The sequence below is a fragment of the Prionailurus bengalensis genome, chromosome B2 (genome assembly GCF_016509475.1).
Source record: "Prionailurus bengalensis isolate Pbe53 chromosome B2, Fcat_Pben_1.1_paternal_pri, whole genome shotgun sequence".
Classification (NCBI taxonomy): Eukaryota; Metazoa; Chordata; class Mammalia; order Carnivora; family Felidae; genus Prionailurus; species Prionailurus bengalensis.
The window spans coordinates 89418279-89443833 of NC_057349.1; the positions used below are offsets into that span (position 1 = coordinate 89418279).

At 34.2% G+C, this 25555-nt stretch overlaps 1 protein-coding gene across 9 annotated transcripts in view; it reads right to left on the bottom strand.

The window, feature by feature from the left end:
- Positions 1 to 538: 538 nt before the first annotated feature.
- The window catches only part of PNISR (PNN interacting serine and arginine rich protein), a 28165-nt gene continuing 3148 nt past the window's right edge, over positions 539 to 25555 (bottom strand). Inside the window, exons 2-14 of one of the 9 annotated variants that reach the window (XR_006299008.1) lie at positions 21754 to 21833; positions 19549 to 19668; positions 17881 to 18069; positions 16274 to 16497; positions 14614 to 14785; positions 12877 to 13067; positions 10307 to 10444; positions 9029 to 9128; positions 8230 to 8283; positions 6997 to 7167; positions 4670 to 5756; positions 4311 to 4428; positions 539 to 856 (exon numbers count right to left, since the gene is read on the bottom strand). Coding sequence is in view for 7 of the 9 variants with exons in the window: in XM_043591988.1 (XP_043447923.1) it covers positions 4398 to 4428; positions 4670 to 5756; positions 6997 to 7167; positions 8230 to 8283; positions 9029 to 9128; positions 10307 to 10444; positions 12877 to 13067; positions 14614 to 14785; positions 16274 to 16497; positions 17881 to 18069; positions 19549 to 19636 (2445 nt within the window). In the remaining 2 variants the exon portion in view is untranslated. Of the gene's footprint in view, positions 857 to 4080; positions 4429 to 4669; positions 5757 to 6996; positions 7168 to 7847; positions 8284 to 9028; positions 9129 to 10306; positions 10445 to 12876; positions 13068 to 14613; positions 14786 to 16273; positions 16498 to 16720; positions 17650 to 17880; positions 18070 to 19548; positions 19669 to 21753; positions 21834 to 25555 lie in introns of those variants that run through there. The other 8 variants (XM_043591988.1, XM_043591987.1, XM_043591989.1 and 5 more) reach the window with 8 other exon arrangements.

Sequence of the window (25555 nt, forward strand, 5' to 3'; positions counted from 1 at the left end):
CTGGTGCCACTCTAAAACCATGGTTGCATTAATGGGTGTTACATATACGTAGGACGATAGTTCCTCTTCACGCTCAACATTCAAATTGTGCACGCAATATAGTAAAACATTATGTAGTAATTATATAATAAAATAGTAAATGTTTCTATTATAAAAGAACTTCAAGTTTCTATTATGCCTATTTCTATATGACCACCTCAAACCTCATGGCCAAAGTAGTCATAGATGACACTACTTTGTACTATGTAAACTAGCTTTTATTCCCGTACAGCTTTATTTCATATTTAACAGAGGTCTCCCAAAGACATTCAGACGATTGTGTGCCACTGACCCTTAGAATCACAAAAGCATGGAAGCATTTCTTTCCTAAGGGTGTAGAATTGCTTCCCCTTTCAAGGCCCTCAAATGTCACAGAGGGCTATAAGTCTAAATTGAAAATAGTTTCAAGTGACCTGACAATATTCTGGACAGGGAATACGTTATATAGTAGGGCTATTAATCACCCGAGCTAGGCAAACTTCATTGAAAGCTAAAACGGTGAGCAGTAACACTTTACTTCCAAATGTACAAAAGCTCTTCCTCGAGTAAGAGCAATGACACATTTCCAAGGCAAAAAAAAAAAAAAAAAAAAAAAAAAATCATCGTACATTTTCAACAGGCAGGGTCAATTTGGTAAAGGATTCCTTGAATTAGTGAAATTTACTCAGAAATTTGCTCAGTAATAGTCTTTCACTTAAGGCTTCTTAATAAAATATTGACCTCCTCCTAAGAGTGGCTGCAGATTTCTCAGTTATGTCCTCTTCAGAGTTCCTCTCTCAGGACACATGACCATCTCTCCAAATGACAGCACAAAGCTCTGGCACAAAAGAACATTTAGCATGTGTTATACTTGTTGGAATGACAGATACAAGGAAAAAGCAAAGTGCAAGTATGATTTTAAAAGTTTTAAAAGCTTTATTTAAATATGCTTTATTTGAATGTACCACTTCCTTGGGCTTCAGGCCCTTCCCCACTACCTTTTCAATTCAACAACAAAGGCAATCAGTGATTTGCCTTTAATACTGACAGGAAACAAAAACCTCTTGAATACCCACCAGTTTGGTCCAGGTAAGCAAAACTAGCTCATAGTACTTTTCTCTGCAAATACCGAAAAGCCTTTTCCAATGACACTTCAACCAGAGTTGTGCTGGAAAGACTAGCTTGTAATGTGGTGTGTGGCCATTGCTGGAGGTATTTCCCAGACCACTGCTATGGTGTCTCACCCATGTGTTGTAAACCAGCATCTACAATTTATTTTACCATAAAAACTGAAAATTTACTTAATATTTTGAAATTCCATTTTATAAAAACTTCTCTCTTCCAAATTAAGTGTGAAGTACTACTCCTTTACATCTAATAACTTTATCCCTTTGAAATAATATGCATCAGCTCAAGAGTTTAACTGGTAAATATTCATATTTACACATAAATTGGTAACTCAGGATAATTTCCTCTTTACTTACATTACCATAATCAGAGTGTGGCAGATTTAATCTTTGTATATTTACAGGAAAACTCTAGAGCACATCTGGCAAATCTTTACGGTATAAAATGTAACTCCTCATACATGAGTTATAAGGGTTAATAAAAAGCCTATTTTCTCATTCAGGATTAGACATTACAGCCAAATTCCACTTAAAACTGAAAAACTTTTAAGAGCTAGAAGTATTCAAGACCTTAAAAATAATCTAATCCCCCCCCTTCTACAGTTGAAGAAACTGAAGCCCATTGTGTTTAAATGATTTGTCCAAAATAAATTAAGCAGCAGAGTCAGAACAATTCAACGGATCTAATAATATTTCCATCAAACCATGATTAGTACATTTTAGAAACTTCAACAAATGAAAATAGACTTTAATGTATATAAGAGAAGAAAAATCCGTTAAAATGTAAACGTTTCCAAGACAATATTACAGGAACTTTGGACCTCATACAATTCCTTTTTAAAAATTCCCACATAAAAGAAGAAAGCTCACCTACTGATTAATTATACTTCATTTGTTTCTTTGAAGAAACAATGACTTAGACACTAAACAAAAAAAAAAAAGAGACTATGTTTGGGAAGTTCACCTATTGTGTATTATACTATTAGAAACAGATGCTAAAACAAGACATTTTACAATGGCAGAAAACATATACACTGTGATTCCACACCAGTCTTTATTTATATTTTGGGGCCTTCATGAAACAAATCTTGTAATTACCTCTTCCAAGTTACATTTTATTCACTTGATGGTGTGGTTTACCCCGTTCCACAAAAACAAGTATGATTAATACACTAGAAATACTTTAAGAGAACCTCAAGACAGTTTTATTAACCAATTCAGACCAATGATTGTCTCAAAAATTGAAACTGATTTTGTGGTGGTGTCATTTTAGATTTCATAACCAAATTATGTATCTAGTTAACTTATGTGTGTTAGCATTCATATCCCAAATCACGGAAGCCCTATTTTATAAAATCTTACCACTAAGGTAAACATACTTCATTATATGTCAGTGAAGTGATGAATTCCCTAAATTATCCATAAAAATCTGAAAAACCTAAGTATCTAATTATAACACTGATGTATCTGTCTACTAATAATCACATATATCATTAGTGTGTTTTAAAAAATATCTACAGATTTAAATAAGAAGCTTGCATATTATGGCAGAGTAATAAAACTGTCAAATACTATTTTTGGCTCTAATCATTTATCTTGCCCAAAAATGTGCATATCATAGCCAACAGAACTTTTCTGTAGAATTTTATTTTGAAAATATTATTTCACCTGAAGATTGATCTAAAAAACATTTTAAGATATGAAAATGTTATACAACTTATCTATTACAAATTAATCTGATAATTAATTCTGCAATTAGGTACACTGTGTTAGCTCACCTACATAAAAAATATTGCACATTTTCATTTTGTCTCCACATGTGACTGATGTCTAAACTATATAGAATTCCAAACTATTTAAAAGTTATTCTGTGAAATATCAACTTTATAAATATCAGAACTAAATGCACTGTAAAACAACCATTTTGGTAAACATGCATTTATTCACAGTTGATTTATTTCCTCTAGATAAATGCATAACTGCTCAAAATTATTTAAGAACCTATGTAGAGGTACAAGAGCACACTTACAAATCTATTTCTACCTTCATTTTGAAGAAACACTGATCATGGCAAAACTCTGGCTTATTTTAAAATGAACTATTGCTGGTAAGAAGGCATACTTTAAAACTTTCCCGTGACCTGCACCTGCTCTTTTCTTTTTAAATTAAAATTTAAAAGCATTTGTTTTCAGAGAAGTATCTGACAATTGTTGCAAAACTGAATAATCACATAAAACAGACCCTGAAAGCAGTTGAGCATTTAAATGCCTGCAGAGCCTCATTTTACTTGTAAGTTATGACTGTCTTAAATAGCTAGACCACTCACTGATCATAATTGTTAAGAAACTGACAAAACCAGACCATTTTAATGTTATGAAATTGACACAAACCTGCATAATACAGCATTCCTCCACTGAGTTGAGGTCATATTTTAAAAATATAAATAAATATATTGGATTGTGAGTCTTATTTCTGTAGTAACCCAGTGTTTAAAATATGCTTCTAAAACAGAAGTGGATAACTGTAGAATAGAGTTCCAGACTTGACTATGAGGGTCAAACACAACCGTTTCTTATGTGCACTGGCTTGATTGATTCCAGCAATTTCACTGTACAGAAGTAAACCATACTTTATACACAGAGATATATTACTCAAAAATCCTCAAAATAGGAAGAAAAGTTTAGAAACCTGTCAAATGTTTCCAAATGAAAAGTAAAGATCTATTTTTGGCCCTCTTCCACACCCTTAAAAGTTGGAATTTGACAAAAAAATCCATGGGTACAGTTTACAAACTTTGACAAACTATGAAGTTAAAACCATTTTCTTTGGGGGAGATGAGAGGAAGTACCTTTAAAACCTGTTATACAAAATTCCAGCTGCCTTTTTATAAAAGTACGTTCCTTAGATTAAAATCATAAAATTAAGGTGCAAGAGGTTAACAAAAATGAACTGAAGAGCTTTATTGACATCACAGTACATTCAAGAATAATTTTAAGAACATTACAGCTGAAAGAGAATGGCATGTTTATAGTCTTATTAAGCACTATTTTTTGAAAAAAATGTAATACAAAGAAATCCTATTAAGTAACTTGGAGCAGCATTTGGAAAAAGTACACCTATTTACAGATTTAAAAAAAAAAAAAAAAAGATTCTGGTTTCACCTACACAGCCACAATGTGCCTCTATAATGAGACAAGCCCTTAAAACTCATGGAATTTTTTAAACATCATGGCATCCTTGCCACATCATTCCTCAGCGTTTACGACGGGGAGGGGTTGTTGATCTGGAAAAAAAAAAGGGAAAAGACAAATTTAAAAATAAAAATGTATTTTAAACTAAAGAATCTGCAATTTTTAAATAAATATTATTATATAGGATTTCTAAAGTTACTTAAGACTATGATCATTTATCAAGTACCAAACTGAGTTTATTAAAGAGAGAGAGAGAAAGGACACTTTCAACTTTGAATAAATTCAGTCAAATTTTTTTAAAAATCAGACAAAATACTTTAAAAAGTATACTACCTTGATCGGGACTTAGACTTGTGTTTGCGGCTTGCCTTCTTACCAGACCTTTGAGATTTCTCCATGGATCGCGATCGACTATGTTTAGGCTTCTTAGCCTTCTTTTCTTTGCTACTTCCTGGAGATTCAGAACTGCTCCTTCCACTAGAATCAGAGCCTGAATGTTTTTTACTATCTTTGGTAGTACTTTTCTTACTATCCTGTCTAGAATCATGTCGGATGATTTTAACAGATATAGAACCACTCCTAGAGAATGTTCTTTCGCTTTCTCGTTTCCTTTTTAACCTATCATCCTGACTACTGAACTTAAAATCTTTTTCTTCCCTTTTTTGTTTCTCTTTTCTCTTATCCTGTTCACGTTCCCTTTCTTTGTCTTTCTTTTTCCTATCTTTATCTATACTTCGGCTCCTCTCCTTTTTTCTCTCCTGTTCTTTAGCCTCACCTTTATGCTTATGACTGCTCCCACTAAGATTTCCACGTTGATCGTCAATTTTACGCCTATCTCGACTCCTACTGCGACTGGACCGATTAGTTCGCCTATCCCTTGAGCGACTTCTACTTCTACGTCTCTCTCGAGAAGGACTCCGATTTCTTCGTCTTTCTCTCTCAATGCTATTTCTATTAGATCTTCTCCTATCTCTAATCTTGACTCTAGCCCTATTGCTCTCTATTTTAATTCTGCGAGAGTAACTTCTACTTCTACTCCGTCTAGCTTTAATTGTTGGAGATCTACTCCTGCTATGTCTCTTTTTCCTTTTAGGAGAAGAAGACCGAGAAGAAGTGCGACTACTACCTGAGCTAGAACTGTATGAAGAGCTAGAGACACTACTACTAGTACTACTAGTTCTGCTATTGCTACTGGAACTACCACTACTAGAACTTCCTGATCTACTCCTTCCTTGTTTCTCTTTTTCTTTATGCTCTTTTTTTGGTTCTAAAACTGACGTAGTTTCATTTGGAGTTCTTTTCTTTTCATTAACCACATCACCGTCTGCTTCTCTTGCTTCTAGTAGTGATAAACTATTTTGCTCTTTATGGATAAATTCATTCATCTCTTTTGTAACCCTTTCTGTTTGTTGCTTTTCTTCTGAAAGAGAAAAAGAAAAAATACTATGAAAAGTCAAATGTATGACCAAAAAATCCCTAAACTATCAAATTTCAAACTATCAAATGGTAACAGTAGAACAGCATTGTTTAACAGAAACAGAATACAAGCCACGTAAGTATTCAAACTTTTCTAGTGGCTACATTAAGAAAATAACAACAGATGAACTTAATTTCAATAGTTTATTAACCCAAAATATTAAAAATATCATTTCAAATATATATACATACATATGTATATTATATATATGTATATAAAATCTTTCAAATCTAGTCTATTTTATACCTATAGCATACTTAAACTTGGTATATTTCAAGTGTTCAATAGCCACCTATAGGGTTATCTATGCTCCTGGACAATACAAGAAAAGAGTGTCAAAGTGGAAAGGTACATGTGAAGCAACTGGAAAAGATTTCCTTTTTTTCTCAAAAGGCAACTTAAAGGTTAAGTAATTTACAGGAAATTTTCGACTGCTAACTCTTAATAATTTCCTTGTCCAAGTATGATTTTTCCAAAAAATTCAAAACACTCTTTCAGTATTCCTAATGCCATTATGTAAACTATAAAAAACTACAGTCATGGATAGTATTTTACATTTGAAAACTTCTATAAAGGGGCGCCTGGGTGGCTCAGTTGGTTGAGCTTCCATCTTTGGCTCAGGTCAGGATCTTGCAGCTCATGGGTTCGAGCCCCACGTCAGGCTCTGTGCTGACAGCTCAGAGCCTGGAGCCTGTTTCATATTGTGTCTCCCTCTCTGTCTGCCCCTCCCGGGCTCACGCTCTGTCTTTCAAAAATAAATAAATGTTTAAAAAAAAACTTTCTGTAGAAAGTCCTCTATTTCCTTAAATATGCTAGCTACGCATTAAATATTCTAACTACAAATTACTTTTCAATAGTTTTACAAATACATTTCCATTTCAAAAGTCTTCTTTTTCATTTTGAAAACTTTAGAAAGAAAAAATACATTAAATGACAACTTATAGCTATTGAAATTAATGTCTTACAAAACAAGACAAAGTTCACTTTTTACATATTTTGAATACCACGATTAATTTTAAGTTTCATAAAAACTGCAAATAAGCCAAAAACCTTAGTTTTAGTCACATCACATGTTATCTATATTCTAACCTCAAGTCTACCCTCGATATTGTTAGGTTGGTTAAAAAATAAAAAGAAATACAAATAAAACTGGACAAAAATTAAGTGAGTCTAAAAGATATACCTTCCATCTGTTTATCATGTAACAGCTGCTGTTCTTTTTCTTTTCTCCAAAAAGCTTCCTGTTTTTGCCGGATTCGGTGCCGTAACTCCTCATCATCAGTGTCAGATGACTCAGAGCCTCTGTCACTCCTCTCATCTTCACTGTCTCCTGATCCATAACCACCCAGTCCACCTGTGTACATAAAGTTCAGTCTATCATATGGAAAAAGTATTCTAGACACTAAAAAATTTTTAAGGTCTGAGAAGAAAGCTAATTTTTTTCATTGCCTTTTCTTGGAAGAATATGCTTATTCGGGGTGGGGAGGAGTATAATTCCAATTCGTAAGGGAGTTCGTAGAACCCTCATGAAAATTGACAGTATCTCATTCTTTCTGAAATATTTGTATTTCTCACCATAAAGGAACCATGATAACAGTTCTGTTTTACTGTCCATACTAACCAACAAAACCATTTAACAGGGCACTAATAGAGCCTCACTAAAGCACAGTCAATTCAACTACCAATGATCCTGAAAATATTTCTAAAATTAATTCTTTCATTGTTCAAAGCTCAGAAATCCCAGGTAGTATGCAAAGTATTTTTTCCCTAAAGAAATTAGAATACTGTAATTCTCACTGGTACAGAAATGGTAATGTGCTAAAACTACTCCCCACCCTGAAGTGATCTAAATAGTAATTAATCATTAACAAAATCACATGGGCATTTGGCTCTACCCATTTCTGTTGATCCCCACAAAGATTAATTTGAAATGATGTGGAAAAGGCAAGTTCAAGCTTTTATATACTTGAGAATATATCATGCAAAGAGCAAATTACGAACACATCATTACTATTACACTATTATAAGATAAACTCTTTCCTCTATGTTAAAACTCAACTTGCTACAACACAATCTAAATGAAAGTCCCCTATTAACAGCATTAGTGGATAGGTTCTTCCCTAAGGCATGTATGCAATCATTTTGAAAGTGAGCTTAAATATAATCAGGGCTAAGTAATGAACTATTACAACTCGCCCCAATAAACTATGAATTAGTCACATTTATAATAATTCCTGTGAATGCTTTAGTCAAAAAAAAAAAAAAAAAAGGCAAACCTTTAGAGACCGAAATAACCCTAAAATCTAGGTTTATAAACTGAGTAGGAATAGTACAGTTTCAAAACAGAACATGTAGAGAGACATGGTAAGTGTGATTTTCCCTTTAAGGCCCTCTCACAAATAAGGAAAACACTTACCGAGTCCAGTGAGGGAAGCCAGTGCACTGGACTGTGCCAGCTGTTTTGCAGGAGCTTTGTATCACATCAACAACAGGAACAACATGTTAACACAAATAGCCACGATTTCATAGTCATGAGAGTCTATGGTATTGTTAAATCTACTACTATTGCTGCTTTTTGGGGAGAGAAGAAACATTAAAAACATAACATTCATTTTAAACCAGTAGCATGTCTGGCCTTGAAATTATAATGCTGAAGTGAGCTGAAATTGTTTTATAATGATGAAAAATACTGACCAGTACATCAGTATTTTTATTTTTGAGGTATGGTCCGTAATTTAAATTTTGCTTTCAGTATATTTTTTAAGTGTTACCAAGAATATGGGGGGTGGGGATGGGTGAATCTCTTGCTTCTGTAAGAATTTTAAGTTGTAAACTGTGAAAACTGAAGGGTCACAATTCAATTCATTAGTGAAACTAAACTACACTATAAGTTATACACCAAATACTACGGTATCTATAAAAAAAAAAAATCAGGTGAAATAAATTGAACATCAAGAATTTTCCACTATACATTTCATCAAAAAATAGAATTGCTCATTTGTGCTCAAGCAAGTTGGATAAAAGGAAAAATACTTCTACAGTTTTAATATGATGTCCTACAAATCTAACCTTTCCCAGAGAGTTAAAAACATGCAAGAAGAAAATATTTCAAAATATCTGCTAGAATTCAGCAGGGACAACCAAAAAAAGTCCAAAATAGCCACCAAAACCAAAATATTCCCAGAAAAACAAAACCAAGAACACCCACAATATACCTTTCGTTGCTTTCCGGTGTGCATCTTTGGCTACGTAATAAATTTCTTCATCTGTGACATCCAGTAGAATTTCAGTCAGAAGCATTTTTGTCAGCAACATCTACAGAAGGATATTTTATATATTTATATATATTGTTCCTAATTTAATTTTTATAGTTACTAATGCTGTTTGATATTTTCAAAAACAATTAACAGGCAAAGCCATTTTATAAAACATTTTAAACAAGAGATCATATCATTCCAAGGAACTGAATATCTTGAAAATTACTCTAAAATACAAAAACTTTGAAAATTTCAAAATCATGAAATAAAGTATGAATTTCCCTGTATAATAAAGAAATTGAATTCTAATTCTATACACAAAATATTTTTAAAAGGCCCTTATCAATAAAAATTTCCATAGATGCTTTAAGTTGAAAGGAGGATGCCTTCATTTAATAACAGTATTAGTAAGCAGCACAACACTAGTTAAATTACCTAGGAACTTACGTTAACCCTCGGCTCAAGGTGAAATTTAAAGGGAAGGAAAAGATAGCTATTCCACTCTGTTAGATCAAGTCCTTTTTTTCTTGACTACTGAAATATAGAGTACAAGTGACTTGAAATAAAAGCTGGATTCTAGCACTAGTTTGGCTACCAGCAAGTGTTTGAAATGTACACCAACTATTAGTTCTTCAGCCTCTCAGGGCTCCAGATTACTCATCTGCTAACGAAAGTACACTATATCAGCATCTTCTACACACATTTCAAAGATCACTGGTCTTTAAATAGAAGAAATGCAACATATATTCCCAATCTCAGAAAATGACAGTACACATTATAGATATTTAAGGCTTTAAGTCTTTCAATGAAGAAATATGTTTAACTGTATTCAACTCAGTACTTCCTAAACTTATTTTTCTATGAAGTCTTTTAATGTTTCTAAGTATTCAAAAGACATACCTTAGAAAATAATAAATCAATAAATGCTCTCTTGGGTCTCATATAGTAAAGCACTGTTTATTTACAACACCGGTATTAGGAAACATGCTTAATAACTGCTGCATAAGCAGCGATTTCCTATTATAAATTGTAGACATTATTACCTAGCATCTCTATATATCAATATACATTTTGCAATTGTTTCATGAGTTCACAGTTTAAATGTTTAAAACAGTCAACTAATAGTTTAGAAATTCTAAACAAAACAAATCCTGTAACAAAATGTTCTATGTCAATTATACTTCAGTAAAAAATATTTTTTTAATCCTGTACTTGGTAAGAAATTTAACATTCTACCATTTGATACTCTTTCTCTTCTTCAGTCATCTCTGGTTCACTGTGCTCTTCCTGAGGAACTGGAGATGGACTTCTGGTGACTTTTCCACTACTTGCAGCCTCAACATTTTCAGTGTCTTCATCTTCCTCATCACTATCCTAGAAGAAGTAATAGTATGGGTAGCCCAAATTCATGCTTATAATGTAAAATCATTATCTTACACATTCTATTTTAAAACCATAAAGTCTATGAAACAGGTATATAAAAATAAAATCTCTCTCTAAATTACATTATAAATTTGTACTATAGATTTCATTTAGTAGTATAAAGTGTCACCTGAAAGGAAATATAAGATTACAAGATAGCTTAGGAATATCAATTATTTTTCAAAAATTTTTAAAAGCTTATTTATTTATTTTTGAAAGCAAGAGAGCAAGAGAGAGAAGCACAGAGAGAGAGAGACAGGGAGGGAGGGATGGGGGAGGGAAAAGGAGGGGGCAGAGACAGCGAGAGAGCGACAGCAAAAGAGAGAGAGAGAGAGAGAGAGAGAGAGAGAGAGAGAATGAATGAATGAATCCCAAGCAGGCTCCACACCATTTGTGCAGAGCCCAACCCAGGGCTCAATCCCACAACCTGAGCCAAAATCAAGAATCGGATGCTTAACTGACTGAGCCACCCAGGCACCCCTCAATTTTTTTGCCTTAGTCAATTTTGACTTATTTTATAAATAACCAAAATTAATATCATACCAAGACTGACCCAATTAATATCCATTATCTATCATGGTCTTGAAATAAGTAGCTTGTAGAACTTTGGATAAATAAACCACGTTTATATTATTCAATGTTACTTTTATATAGCTACAAATTTAAGCTTGTTTACCTAAAATCATGTCACTTAAAATTAAAGATCTGTGTCAGTTTCCAGATCTTAGCTGGCCTTGAAACTTAGCAAAATGTGTTTTGCTACAAAATGGACAGATAAGAAATGAGATGTAGGAAATGCATCATTTCCTACTTCAGATGTAGGAAATGCCAGAGTTCGTCTCTGCTTCTGGCTATAGGTTTTCAGTATCCAGATGGCACACCTTAAAAAGGGGCTTCTTCAGGCAAAGAAGTATCCTAGAGTTACCCTTAAAAATCCTACTAAGTAAAAGATAAGGTGATCATTGAAACACTACTATGGAAGGACTATCTGAACCAGGGGAAGAATACATGTAACACAAGCCCAAAAGCATTTGGGAGAAGAGGGAAGATAATCTCCAAACACTTTTTTTGACACCTAAACCTATCAAATCTGGAAATCCACTATTTCATGTTAAAAGTTAATAATTACATTTAAAAAAAAAAGGCAAACTATTATGACAGTCTTTTGGTTCTTATCTTCATAATACCCACAACAAAAACACATCTTTGGCATGGTGCTTTTGTGAAACACTGAAAGTATTATAGCATTTATGAAATTTAAGCTAAACCAATGTCTACTTGAATCTAGTTACCCTGCTGTCCCCTTGTGATTTATTTCTGAAGCATAAAATGGCCTTGGGAGACAGACCAATTTCCAGAGTTGCATACCAGCCAGTACTATGGCTATCATGTCAGCTGAGAGCACATTACTGCTAAATTAAAAAATTCCTAAGCCACTCACACCATCTAACTGATGAAGGTTTAAAGATTTAACTTAATTACTTTCAGCATGCATGTCAGAAATTATGAAAGTTATTCATCTTCTGGTATAAACATATACTTAAATATTCAAAAAAGGCAGATTTCCTTCTCCCTTGCCATTTTAACTTAGTTTCATTTTATAATCCACCACTAGGGAATCAGCTGCGCTGCAACGAGAATATGGATTTGTTTCTCAAGGTAAGACCTATCGAGCAGCCTAATGAGTAATTTCTCTCTGGAAAGAAATGTTTTATAAACCCACTGCCCCCTTTTTCTCCTTACTCTACCCTCAATAACAACATCTATAAAAACATAATCCTTGGGGCGCCTGGGTGGCGTAGTCGGTTAAGCGTCCGACTTCAGCCAGGTCACGATCTCTCGGTCTGTGAGTTCGAACCCCGCGTCAGGCTCTGGGCTGATGGCTCAGAGCCTGGAGCCTGTTTCCGATTCTGTGTCTCCCTCTCTCTCTGCCCCTCCCCCGTTCATGCTCTGTCTCTCTCTGTCCCAAAAATAAATAAAAACGTTGAAAAAAAAAAATTAAAAAAAAAAAAACATAATCCTCAGGGCACCCGGGTGGCTCAGTTGGTTAAGCGTCTGACTTCAGCTCAGGTCATGATCTCGTGGTCTGTGAGTGTGAGCCCCGTGTCAGGCTCTGTGCTGACAGCTCAAAGCCTGGAGCCTGTTTCTGACTCTGTGTCTCCCTCTCTCTCTGCCCCTACCCCACTCATGCTGTCTCTCTCTCTCTCTCAAAAATAAACAAAAAAAAATTAAAAAACAAAAACCATAATCCTCAAAATATTTACTAAAAGTAATCTCAAGAATATTATTCTAATACTTTTTTATAACTAAATTACTTGTTTATTTCAATAATTTTCACATTCAAATCACATGGGAGTTCCATGTCAAGTGACTCTAACACTTACAAATTTACTTCTCTGAGGTAAACGAGGGCCATCTCCTCCTTCAGCATCTTCTGTGGCCTTCTTTTCTTTTTTGGACAATTGTGAACGTTGTTGTTCCATTCTTTCTTTCTCCAACTTCTTCTGCTTTTCACGTTCCATTTTTTCAAGACCTTCTCGAATCCAAGCTGGAAGAGTCCTGCGTTTTACTGCATCTGTTTCACATGGAAAACAATATTTATGAGTTAGTTTAATAAAAATCATAAATGTATGAGTTCCTTATTCTTGAATTTCTACCAACTTTGTGAGTAAATGAAATAAAAGAATTCTGGTGCCATTTGAGTGCTTATAACTATCATTCTTCAGTAAGACAGTGATAAGGCAACCCAGTAACCATTATGCTTCTCTTTAAGATCATTTTTAAGAGCAGCAGTGAATATGGTTTTTTTGTTTTTTAAAGTAGGCTCCACGCCCCACGTGGGGCTTAAACTCACAACCGCGAGATCGAGAGTCACATATTCTACCAACTGAGCCAGCCAGGCCCTTTGTGAACATTGTCTTAATGTTTATGACAAGCCAGGACACTACGAAAGCACATTAAACAATCATCTCACTTAATTCTAAAAAAAAAAAAAAAAAAAAAAAAAAATCACTACTATTATTCAATCTCTTTTACAAATAAGAAACCTCAAGTTCAAAAAGCTTAATGATGTATTCAAAATTAAAAAGCCAGTAGTAGTGATGTGGGCTAATTCCAAGCCAAACTTTTATACTACACTGCTTCTTAAAATATAAAAACAGAACAGAGTCAAACAAAAGCACAAGTCTATTTTTCACAGTGAGAATTCATATGAAGAACTATGATTCCGTAAGTTAAAAAAGAAGTTAGAATCGTCCTATCATGTCTACTTTGTGATAAAAAGGAAAGACTTAAATGTTCTGGTATATTAAGTATTGGATTTGGATTTCTAGATACAAAGTTTAAGTTTACAACATGTCATTAGACATAAATTAGTTATACTATATTAAAAATTTAAATCTTCAAGGGTGCCTGGATGGCTCATTCGGTACAATGTACGACTCTTGATCTCGTGGTTGTGAGTTTAAGCCCCACATTTAAGCACTAGGCGTCCAACTCCTGATTTCGGCTCAGATCACAATCTCATCTCATGGTTGTGGGATCAAGCCCCATGTCAGGCTCCGTGCTGGGCATGGAGCCTGGTTAAGATTCTCTCCGTCTCTCCCTCTCCCAGGCTCACATTCTCTCTCTCTCATAAAAAGAAAAAAAAAGAAAAAGGAAAAAAATTATATCTTCTGCCAAAATATTTCTGGCAAGTGAAATAACCAAAGGAAAATTAATCTGGCAGCAGCATATCAGATTAACTGAGAGTGGAAAGAGACCAGAGACAGAGAACAATTAAGAGGTTTTAAAAGGGGGAACTGTTCATATACTGGCATAATGTACCAAATTGCCAACACTGAAGAAAATATCAAAAAGCAACAGCTATGATAAATTTATTATTCATCACAAAATCTGTAGTTTCAGATAATGGTTTATTTTTAAAAAATTATTCAGAACTTTTCATATTTTAGACCATCAACTTTTTTGTAATGTTAAGGGTTATGACTATAAAATGATAGGATTTTAAACTATCAATTCCTAACATATCAGAAGTGTCAGAACAATTTAAGAAAACAAGATATCCTTTATACATGATCAAGAAATCATGCCAATTGTGGTCACTAAACTTAAATAGCTACCAATTTGTGGAGGCTCCTGCTTCACAGGAAGTGCAATAGGTGAACGCTGCCGATCCCTGAATGATGATGGCCTTTCTCTTCGATTCTGGGGAGGTGCTGGAGGTCCTGGAGGTCCTGGTTGCCAATAAGGAGGATGAAATCCACCTTGCGGTGGACCAAAAGCAGCCCCATGCTGAAAGAGTATTGCAGTTTATTTTTCTTCACATTAATACAATATACTCTCTGGGACACACGTGTGTTATGAACTGGGACAGTAGAAATCCATGTGTGCAGCAAATCCAAGAATTCCATGGTTCTAATATCCACCGATATTTCTGTAGCCCCAAGAACCTAGGCTTACTTTTCTTAAGAAAGATAAAGATGTTCTGCCTATGTAAATGCAAAGAGTCATCTAAAATTCAGCTAATACACTATTTTCAATAAATATAGAAAAAGATATATATATGACCTTTTATAAAATAGTCCTTCTACTACCATGAACTCAAATGTCAGTTTTTGTATAACTAGAAAATACAGGATGTTTTTTTTAATCAATTCCAACTTATTTCTTATGAACTTTAGTTGTTTCTATAATCTTGCACGAAGTATCTATTTTAAACAAAATAAAAGTTATGGAATCATTAAATATTTTTTTGCAATTTTCCTATTTTCAGAGGCTTTTCTAATAAGCCCATTGCCAACAGAACTCTGTCTTGTTAGCATGGGGGTTTATCAAGATAATGGGGTGTAAGTAGAAGCTCCCTGCCACTACATTTCTTCAAAACCAAAACCAAACAAACACTGTCATATCTGTATACCAAGTACGAGTATACACAATAAGTATCTGAATACATATGAATGAGGATTACTGTCTCAAGGTGCATACTGTTTACAATTTATGTCCATTATTAATACAAGTAGTGAAATAATGTCTGAGTTTTTTCAAAATTTTAAATCATGATAGCTCAGTTTATAAGGTAACAACTACAATCAGTTCTTTCAAAATGATTATCTAGCACTATAATTTAAGGGTGGACCCTTGGCAGACTGATTAGAGAAAATAAAGCCCCACATAACGATACTATTTCCCATAGAGTTCTATGTCCCTAGGAATGAATTAGATGCTACAAAGGAAATTATGTACAATTTCATTAACATGTCATGTCAGAATGGAAAAAAAATGACAACACTAGAAAAAGTCATAATTCTATATAGCAGAAGGAAAAAGTCATAATTCTATATAGCAGAAGGAACTGCATTTAGGAAGATGATCTATGTTCTTCATGTATTTTATTCATGTCTTATCCATGATCTATTATTGACAAATAATGTATTCAACTACTGTGCATTTTCTAAACTTTATTCAACATTTAAATATACCATTTTGAAATTATAAATTAGAAAACAAAACATCATATAGCTATTGCACTTACACATTTTTTTAATCCAAATTTTTCCCTAACGATCCTTTATATCATTCTCCTAAACATATCAGACACCAGAAAAAAAAAATCTAATGATTTTAATACTCAAAAACTGAGAATTTTTCTGAGACATAATATGTGCTTATCTGTACAAGACTGAAAAGTGAAACACAGATCTTAGGTACTCTTGATGAGACACTTCCAAAGAATGGATTACGTGCACATCTACAATATTAAAGCAACAAAATATCTTTCACCTGATAGTCAAACTGGTTCACTGGCCCCACTGCAAAATTATCGGGTGGTCCACCAAAGTTGTGATTGTTCTGGTTAAATATATGCCTGTTGTCAGGGGCAAATTCCCCACTGTCCTGACTGTTGCTGTCTTCGGAAGGAGGAACAATGTCCATTGGGCCTGGTGTTGGTGGCATCCATGGCTGATCTGGAGGGGGGTGTGGGGGCTGCTGATGCATTCCCCATTCTATTTAGGATTTAGGCATAAAAACATTCAACAGGGGGTTATAACAACATCACAAATTTTTAAGATCTCAAGAAAGATTTTTCAGCAAAGAAACAGATTTAAAAATTTATGACTTCTTGGGTCAAATTCCTCTTGTATATCTTAAAAATAAGCAATTAATTAAACTAGTAAATAATTCAAATGAACTAACTCCACTCTAATTCATATCCTAAACATATAGAAATCAAATGCCCAAAATTATTTTTAATAATGTAACAAAATCCAAAGCATTTTTTTTGTTGACTTTTTCTATTTCTGTCCAGTAACAATACCATAAAAAATAACACCTTGAGATTTTATATATAATATCTTTCTTGCATGAACACATTTATCCTCACAACATCCCTGTGAGGTAGGGAGAAATCAGGTATTATCTTTGCCAATTTCAGGAGGGAAAACTGAGGCACACAGAGGTTAATCACCTGCCCAGGTCACAAAGAAAACCAGTAGAATAAAGTTGGGGAGTGGGAATGCCAGGGTGAGTCATTTATGAACTAGAACTTGGGAACCAAAACATTTTCAAACTTGGGGAAATTTGGTGTAGCTTCAAGAAAACTAGAAATAAACTACCTCAGAGTATCAAAGATTAGAATATTCATTATTCTTTTAAAAGTGATGTTAGAGGATTACTTCCTGAGTTTTCCATTCTTACACTGAGAAACAATAATAAGTATTAATAGGGAAAGGGAGATCAAAACTTCACCATCAGCATACTCAAATGTAAGATTCCTCTATAAATATTTTCAAGTGACTATTCAAAATAATAACACAAGACATGGAAAACTGAATTAGCATCAAGAAATCTAAATCATACTGTGAAGTAAAAAAGCAAATGAACAAACAAAAAAATAAAACATATAAAAACTTATGGAAGATTTTCACTATCTGGAAAAAAAAAAAGGAAAGAAAAAGATGGGTGGATGGTAGGGGCAGAGTATATTTGACAGACTAATTTGTCACTTAGTGACACAATATTTCTTTAATTAGAGGCTAGACATGTTTTGCTCTGCCAGTGCTGCTTCTGAAAAGGCCAGAGGTTGCAACAGAGAGACATAGAATGCTCTCTTCCCTAGATGCCAAGTGAGGTTTCCAGTGTTCCCAGCCCCTGTCAGCCTAGGAATGAAGAACCAAGAAAAGAATCAAACTGAGTGCCACAATGCTAGCAGATTGAGTACAGAATAATTTTAACCACAAAATTTCAAGGTCAAATCTAAATGAAACTGCCTATTCTTTAAGGAGCATCAATTTCAAGAAGTCATAAAACTAAGCAAATCAAACAATTTATTTAATCCTCATTTTATTTTAAAAATAGTCCTAAAATCCAGATAACATGAAACAACAAACCTGGTTGCCACATTCTGTTAAAGTTTGAATCCCCTTGAAAACTCCCATGATTGTTTGGACCAGATTCCATTGTAGACATATCTTGTCCATTTGGCATCATTCCTGGTGGTTGTTCTACCATACTTTGCTGCCCTGAAGCTTCTCTTTGAGCAATCCAAGCTTGAGCCAATGCAGCCCAGTCAATCTGACCTAACATAATTGAACACAGCAGAAGTTACCATTCAGAATGTAAGACCTAAAAGAATAGTGCCTCTATGTAAAACTAGCATCTCAGTTGTTCCTTACTAGAGTTTTTAAATATTACAGATTTTAAATATTAAATTGGTTATGGCTGAAAGGATGCTTAGAAAACCACCCACATTCAGGTTACAAAATAATATAAGACTTCTGGAAAACAATGCCACAAAATCACTCTTAACTGGCTTCTAATATTAACTCATAAGAAATTTATCCCCTGTACCTTAGTTTACGGAGTCTTTTAAAAGTCTTCTTTCCTTCGTTTTGTTTTTTTTTTTAATTACTATAAAAACAAATGATCAAACTCACGAATTTCTTCCTCAAACATATCCTATCCAGGCCCACAATGGATCCTGTAGACTTAGGATGAATACAACTATCTATCTCTGCTCATCCTCACAGTCACCCTTTAGCTAAGGCTCCCTTCTCTAGTCAAAATACATCTTCTTAGCAACTTCTTAGCCATTCTTTACTCAAAATGTATTGCCTCACTATCTTAAAGGTCCTCTTCCTTCTCCAATATCTATGCTTAACATTTTAAGATCTAATATTATTAATAAAGGAAACAAAGTAGAATAAGACAGTTTTTCACATTGCAGTAAAGATTAAATAGGTATTCTCATACATTTTGGTGGAAACATAGGCTGGCATAAACCATGTGGAGCTGAACCTGGGCAGTGTGTATCCAAAACTTTTCAAATGTGCTGACAGTGGTATAACAAACCTAGTTCCTGGATTTTTTTCTTCAGAAAATAAGTGGACATTTAACAATGCAATGATATGTATACAAAATTATGATAATTATTTCAAAAAGTACAAAGCTACAATCAATCATCCAAAAGTGATTTACTAATTTACAGTATTATAACAGAATGTTATGTAGCTATTAAAAAAAGAAATAGACTCAGATTAACCCAGTAAAGGCAGGACAGTGGAAGAGGTCTTATCAATGAAGCAAAACTGGCCATGAATTAACAACTATGAAAGCTAAGTAATCAAAAGGGGCTCCCTCACTCTTTTCCACACCCATATATGCTTGAAATATTCCATAATAAAAAGAAAAATTTTAATGATATATATAGCATACCTTCAGTTGACTATGAGCTACATAATGAACAACAGAAGTATGCTTTACTTAAGCAACACATTTAAGGAAGATTTTCCTCTTTCTTTAGAAAAATAAGAACTAAATCAGTTTTAAAAATGTAAAATCTTCATAAAGCTTTCTACTCTTTGAGGAAGTCTTCTAAAGAAAAATTCATTCCCTAATATGTATGCTATGGCAGTATTATTTATGAGACAAGATTATATTTTGGTCATAAAACGATCCAATAAACCAATTCCAATTCCATTTGCCTTAATCCCATCACCTATCTCCCACTCATCTCTATCTCCCCTTTCCCAATTTCCAAATTCAACTGATTTCCTTACTTGGATCTTGCTGGTGCTGGAACGACTGCATCCACTGTTGTTGGTTCAAGGGCCACTGCTGCCAAGGCTGTCCTCCTTGATCCCACATCCTGACTTTTTAAAATATATTTGATTTTCTATCTTCAACAAAATAAACAATTTAAAAATGAGAATCAGAGTTAATTTTAAAAGCTCACACATCAGAAATTATTATATGATGATACATTTATGTGATCAGAGCTCTAAAATTCTGGTCAGTAGTTTACCAAAGGGAAGTGGAATTTTTAGATTGGCAAGCAAGAGTATAAAATTTAAATTTTTTTTTTAATTTTTTTTTTTAACATTTATTTATTTTTGAGACAGAGACAGAGAGAGCACGAACAGGGGAGGGTCAGAAGAAGAGGGAGACATAGAATCTGAAACAGGCTCCAGGCTCTGAGCTGTCAGCACAGAGCTTGACACAGGGCTCGAACCCACAGACCGCGAGATCATGACCTGAGCCGAAGTCGGACGCTTAACCGACTGAGCCACCCAGGTGCCCCCAGAGTATAAAATTTAATGTTAATGGTGGCAAGCATGGCTCTAATCAACTCAGCTCAACAAGATGGGAAAAATATCTATTTTTTCCCAATACAGACCTCTGGAAATACAGTTATTTATTTTAAAGATTATACGAAGGGCCGCCTGGGTGGCTTAGTTGGTTAAGTGTCTGACTCTTGGTTTCGGCTCAGGTCGTGATCTCAGTCTGTAGGATCAAGCCCTGCATATGGCGCTGCACTGACAGGGGGGGCCTGCTTGGGATTCTCTCTCCCCCACTCTGCCCTCCTCCACACACCCAGACGCTCTTTCTCTCAAAAAATAAATAAATAAAACATAAAAAAATAATAAAGATTATAAGAAAAAAAGTGATTTAATCTCTTCCCAACCAAAACTCCCTAAAATGGGTAACCAAACAGCTCTAGCTGTTGAAGGAAAACTCTTCCTTATAATTAGAGCTAATGAACACAGAAGTAGAATAAATTCAGAAAATTACTATATTGCCAAACCTAATGAAACAACTGATTCAGGAAATCTGACAAGTTGATGGGAAGTCACAAATTCAAAGGTTGCTCAAATACCACCCCTACAGACTATTAGTTGCCTCTTCATGAGACACAATATTATATCCCCAAATCACTCTGAATATTTTCTCCAAAAATGTTTAACGGAGTCCAACTGAGCTTTTGGATCTAATTCTACTATAAAGAAATTAAAGGGAACAAAAGAATGACATAAACGGTATCAAAAGAAACAACTTGACAAATCCAGAAAGTCAGATAGGTCTACAAGAGCAGATTTCTTAACATTTAAATACCATGGAAAAGAAAGGGAGAGCACATATGTGTTAATAACTGTTAAATCTACGTGATGTGTGGGGCGGGGGGTGGGGGGCATCACACTAGTCTACTAGTCTACTTTTCTCTAAACTAATTTAAAAACTTTCATAATAAAAAGTTTAAAATTCCTGCAAGTCTAATACAGCTGTACTTTATCCAACACTGACATACAACCCCTTTTAAGAACCATTGATATGCATGGCAAACAGGATGTGTTTCTTCATTTTTGTACCCTAAGGCTTAGCATAGAGGCATTAAATAAATTTTTACTAACTGAATTTTTCTAGAATGACCCTTTCCTCTATTCTAAAAACAAAACAAAAGCAAGCCTTAGCACTGCGGGATCAAAAAAAAAAACTAAGAAAGCCAGATAAGAAGGAAGTAAGAGACACCCACTCAAATAGGACAACTAGCTGTTACAATTCAGTCTCTTAAAAGAGTTTGCAGCATTCACACAATGTCATATAGTTCTATCAATGTCAGATCCTGACCTTTCAAGTAAAGAACACTGTAAATTAGAAAAGATGCATTCCTTTGTTACCTTGATTTCCTTACAGTCAAGTGCACTTGACTTCTAGTCACCGAATACAGTCTATAATAATGGCATCATTAGAATATGCTAAATAGCACCACACCTGAGGCCAACAACAGACTTGAGTATCAATTCCAAGCTGCATATGCTTCTTTTTCTAATCTCTTCAGATTTTCTTTCCTCTCTTTTTCAACTATACCTTTAAACATTTTAAAAGCTAAATGACTTATGAGAATCCTTTACAACTTTAATTAAAAGGTAACAAATAAATAAAGAGGAACCCCCCCAGAAGAAATACCAACTGCTATTTTGACTAACCTCAGAGGTTCACCTTCTGTTTAAAATTTGGGTTGATTCAGACTACAGCTTGGAAGCATAGCAGCAAGATTACTTATGCCCTGAGGGGGGAAAAAAAAAGAGTATATGTTTACTCTTAGATTATGAAGAGTTACTAGAATTAATAAAATTCTAGAGATGCAACATAAAAGTGTGATCATCTCTAAATTAATTTGGAGCTTTTCCTCCCATTAACTTTATAATGAGAAACTACCATTTAAAGTTAAGGGAAATAGGTACATCACAAATGACAAAGCAAAGCTTTTTAAAATTTTTTCCCTTTCAAATAAATATCTTTTTATTTACTTGAACAATTCATTAGTATAAAATAATGTCAAACAATTTAGGGACTGTCATATATGTTGAGAAAAAAGGAAACATTTGAAAAGCTCTCATTCACCTGACATTAACTTAAATGGCACAAGTAACAAGATGCATTAATTTAGGTTTTTCTATAGAATTCTAAGTTTAAAATTAACACCAGCAAGGTGAAAACAATTTGTCCCTCAAATGTTTTCATTTTATTCCCATTAGATCAACAGCTTTTTAAAGTTGATAGAAAGTCAAATCTATTCACCTTTTTATCTCCCACAAGGGACAGGACAGCCTTTTGCATACATCAGTCTCTAAATACCAACTGCAAAAATGAATAGTCTCTAGCTCCTTCTAATACAGCAAAGCTGTTGTATTTATGAGAACCAAAAAGCTGTTGTAAGCATGGCTTGCTGTGTTTTCCAAAGCTGTAAATGGTATATCAAAACTCAATGCACAGATTTTTCTGTCATAGGTTATAAACTCATACAATGTAGGCATCATAACTAGCTCTATATACTCACTACTAGAGTTGCAAATAGATGTGCCCTTAAACCACTTTCATGATGAAAATGATCCGTACTGACTCCCAACCATCATTTCCAATACACAGATTTACTTCTCTAGAAATCAAAGTTGCTTTCACTTACTCATGTTTAATGGTTGTCATAAACAACTTTTCAGTTCTCCTTTTAAGGCCAGTAACCTGGATTTCAGAGCACAAGCTCTTTTCATGATGCCCACCTAAACCACTCACCAGCTGTATGAACATGGGCAAATTTACCACTAATTCTTGGTTTTCACATCTGTAAAATGGAGGACATAAATAAGTGTTCACCTCATTGAGGATTAAATGAGAAACACATGAAAACTCAGCAAGGGTGCCTGGGTGGCTCAGTTGGTTAAGTGTCCGACTTTGGCTCAGGTCATGATCTTGCGGTTCAGGGGTTTGAGCCCCGCATCAGACTCTGCTGACAGCTCAGAGCCTGGAGCCTGCTTCAGATTGTGTCTCCCCCTCTCTCTGTCCCTCCCCACCTAGTGCTTGCTCGCTCGTGCTCTCTCTCTGTCTCAAAAATAAACAAGTATTAAAGAAAACTCAGCAAAGCAGTCTTCAAAAAGTAGAGCTTAATACCACCATCAACACTTTCTCAGTATCTCAGTATCATTTCTGAGAGCACTCCTCAAGTTTACAATTGGGGGCAGGCAAAGGGGTTGGCAACCAAGCCAAGCCATTTCTACTCAACTCTTTTTTTCTTGTTTGAAAGTAACCTGAGGTATCTTCGGAAAAAAATTTTTTTTCAAAAAAAATCTTCTTGTCCCTCCCTCTCACAATATCATTGACTGAAGCTTTAAAAAAGAGAAAAAGGAACTTCAGGAGTTTTCCCATGCACAAAAAGTTTTTACTTGCATATTTTCAAGAGTTTGATTTGTATTACTTGTAGCCATTTGTATTTGTTAAAACCAGCCACTTCTACTTTTACTATGTTTTCCAAAGCTTCTTGCCCCCAAAGATTTTATGGAAGCTACTATTCAAATACAGTGTTTGATACACTTAGGCTTAGAAAAATACAGAGATGTGAAATTGTGAGAAGCAGAACAGCATAAAAATACAGCAAAGAAAGTGACAATAAAAGTCAAGGAATTAAGAAGTTAGGAGGTATTTGATAAAATGCTTCAATCAATGAAATCTGCAGTTGAAAAACTTGGCTACAGAAGATGAGTATTGAACGAGGGGGTGGGTAAAACACCAAAAGGTTAGTTGTTTTGGAAGACAATTTAGCATTACCGTATTTTATCAAAATACCAGCAATTCCACGACTTAAACCATGGATGAGTATACTCACCATGTAACCCCAGCCCCTGCAGCATGTTTGTAACAGTGAACATCTGCTTTTACTGTCACTCAAAGGGCAATGGGTGAAATACAAGAGAACCATACAGTGGACTGCTATTCAGCCATTACAATGAGTAAGATAGACTTTCATATGCTGACATATATTGATACACAAATTATATTAAGCAGTGAAACAAATTATGTGATACAACATGAATAATGATGCTGCTTGAGGTTTTTTCTTATTAAGAATGAAATTTAGTATAGAAAATCCCTAAATTACAAAAATGCTTAAAAACTAGTAGGCTCTGGGAAGTGAAAATAGATCAGGAAATTGATTGTCTTATATCTGTGTTCTTTGAATTATTTTACCATAGTGTGTGTTTTTAAAAATACATATATAGATTTTTAAAAGATACAAAAAAAAAAAATCAAAGGAAGCTGATCAGCACAGTCCATAATGACAGCTATATATAGGCAATAAGCACTACACATGTAATAGAACTGTGAGACTTTGGGCAAATTACCTGACCTCTGTCTCATTTTCTTATGAAGGATTTGGGAGTAAATTTCTATAATCTAGTCCAAAAAGGGTTTCTCCAGTCATGAGAATAAAATTTAGAGTTACACTGAATTTTGTAAAGGGACAGATTTTAAGAAAAGACTTAGTATACTCAAATATCTAATATAAACTTTTATATATGTTTCAGCATCTGGCACAATGCTTGATAAAGGGTTTCATTAATTATCTGATTAAAGAACAAGATTATAAGTGATTTGATGGCAAGGATTTAGAAACCCCACACTTTCTTCATCTTCACCATAAAATCTTCTTTACTAACTAATCAACATAACAAATGAAAAATCTAGAAAACATAAAGAATATGAAGGCACATATGGCAATAATAAAAAAAGATGTCCTATACTTTCAGTATGGTTCAATGAAACAACACTGCCTTATACCATTAAAAATGACATTTACAGATTGGTTTAACAATGATTTGGAAAATACTGATAACTGTTAAAGATGAGTGATAAGTACACTAGAGTTCACTACACTCTACTTTTGCACTGTTTGAAGATTTCCATGATGATAACCTAAAGATGATGCGGTGTACATGTTACAGAGACTTACAATGAATTTTCACTGTTTTTTTTTTTTCATGGCTTGTACAAGATCTTTTGAGGGCAGAGTCTTATAATTACATGAATTCTCCATAGTGCTTTGCCCATATTAAGTTGTGAAATTACTTTACTCATTCACTGAAATTCCTTATCAGGTAAAAACACTAATATTCAAGGATAAAAGAACATTCTAACACTGCTACTCTGATCTGATAACATCAAAAGCCAATTCCAATTTATTTGCCCTTCCTTTAGCCTTAATTTTAAAGATCCTTGGGCTCAACTTCTCAGATTTGGAAAATATGATTATAGATCTCAGGCTGCAAGCCTTTCCCTTCATGGGGCTAAATTACCTGCTATTTCCTTGTCAACAATTGGGATTTAGGAAAAACAGAAAGATCAATAACAACGGTTTGCCATCAGAGCATCCAAGTTATCACATATGGCTGGAAAAATCTAGTTTATGACCATGACCAGTGTTACAGATTGAAAGATTATGTTTTAGTCCTATCC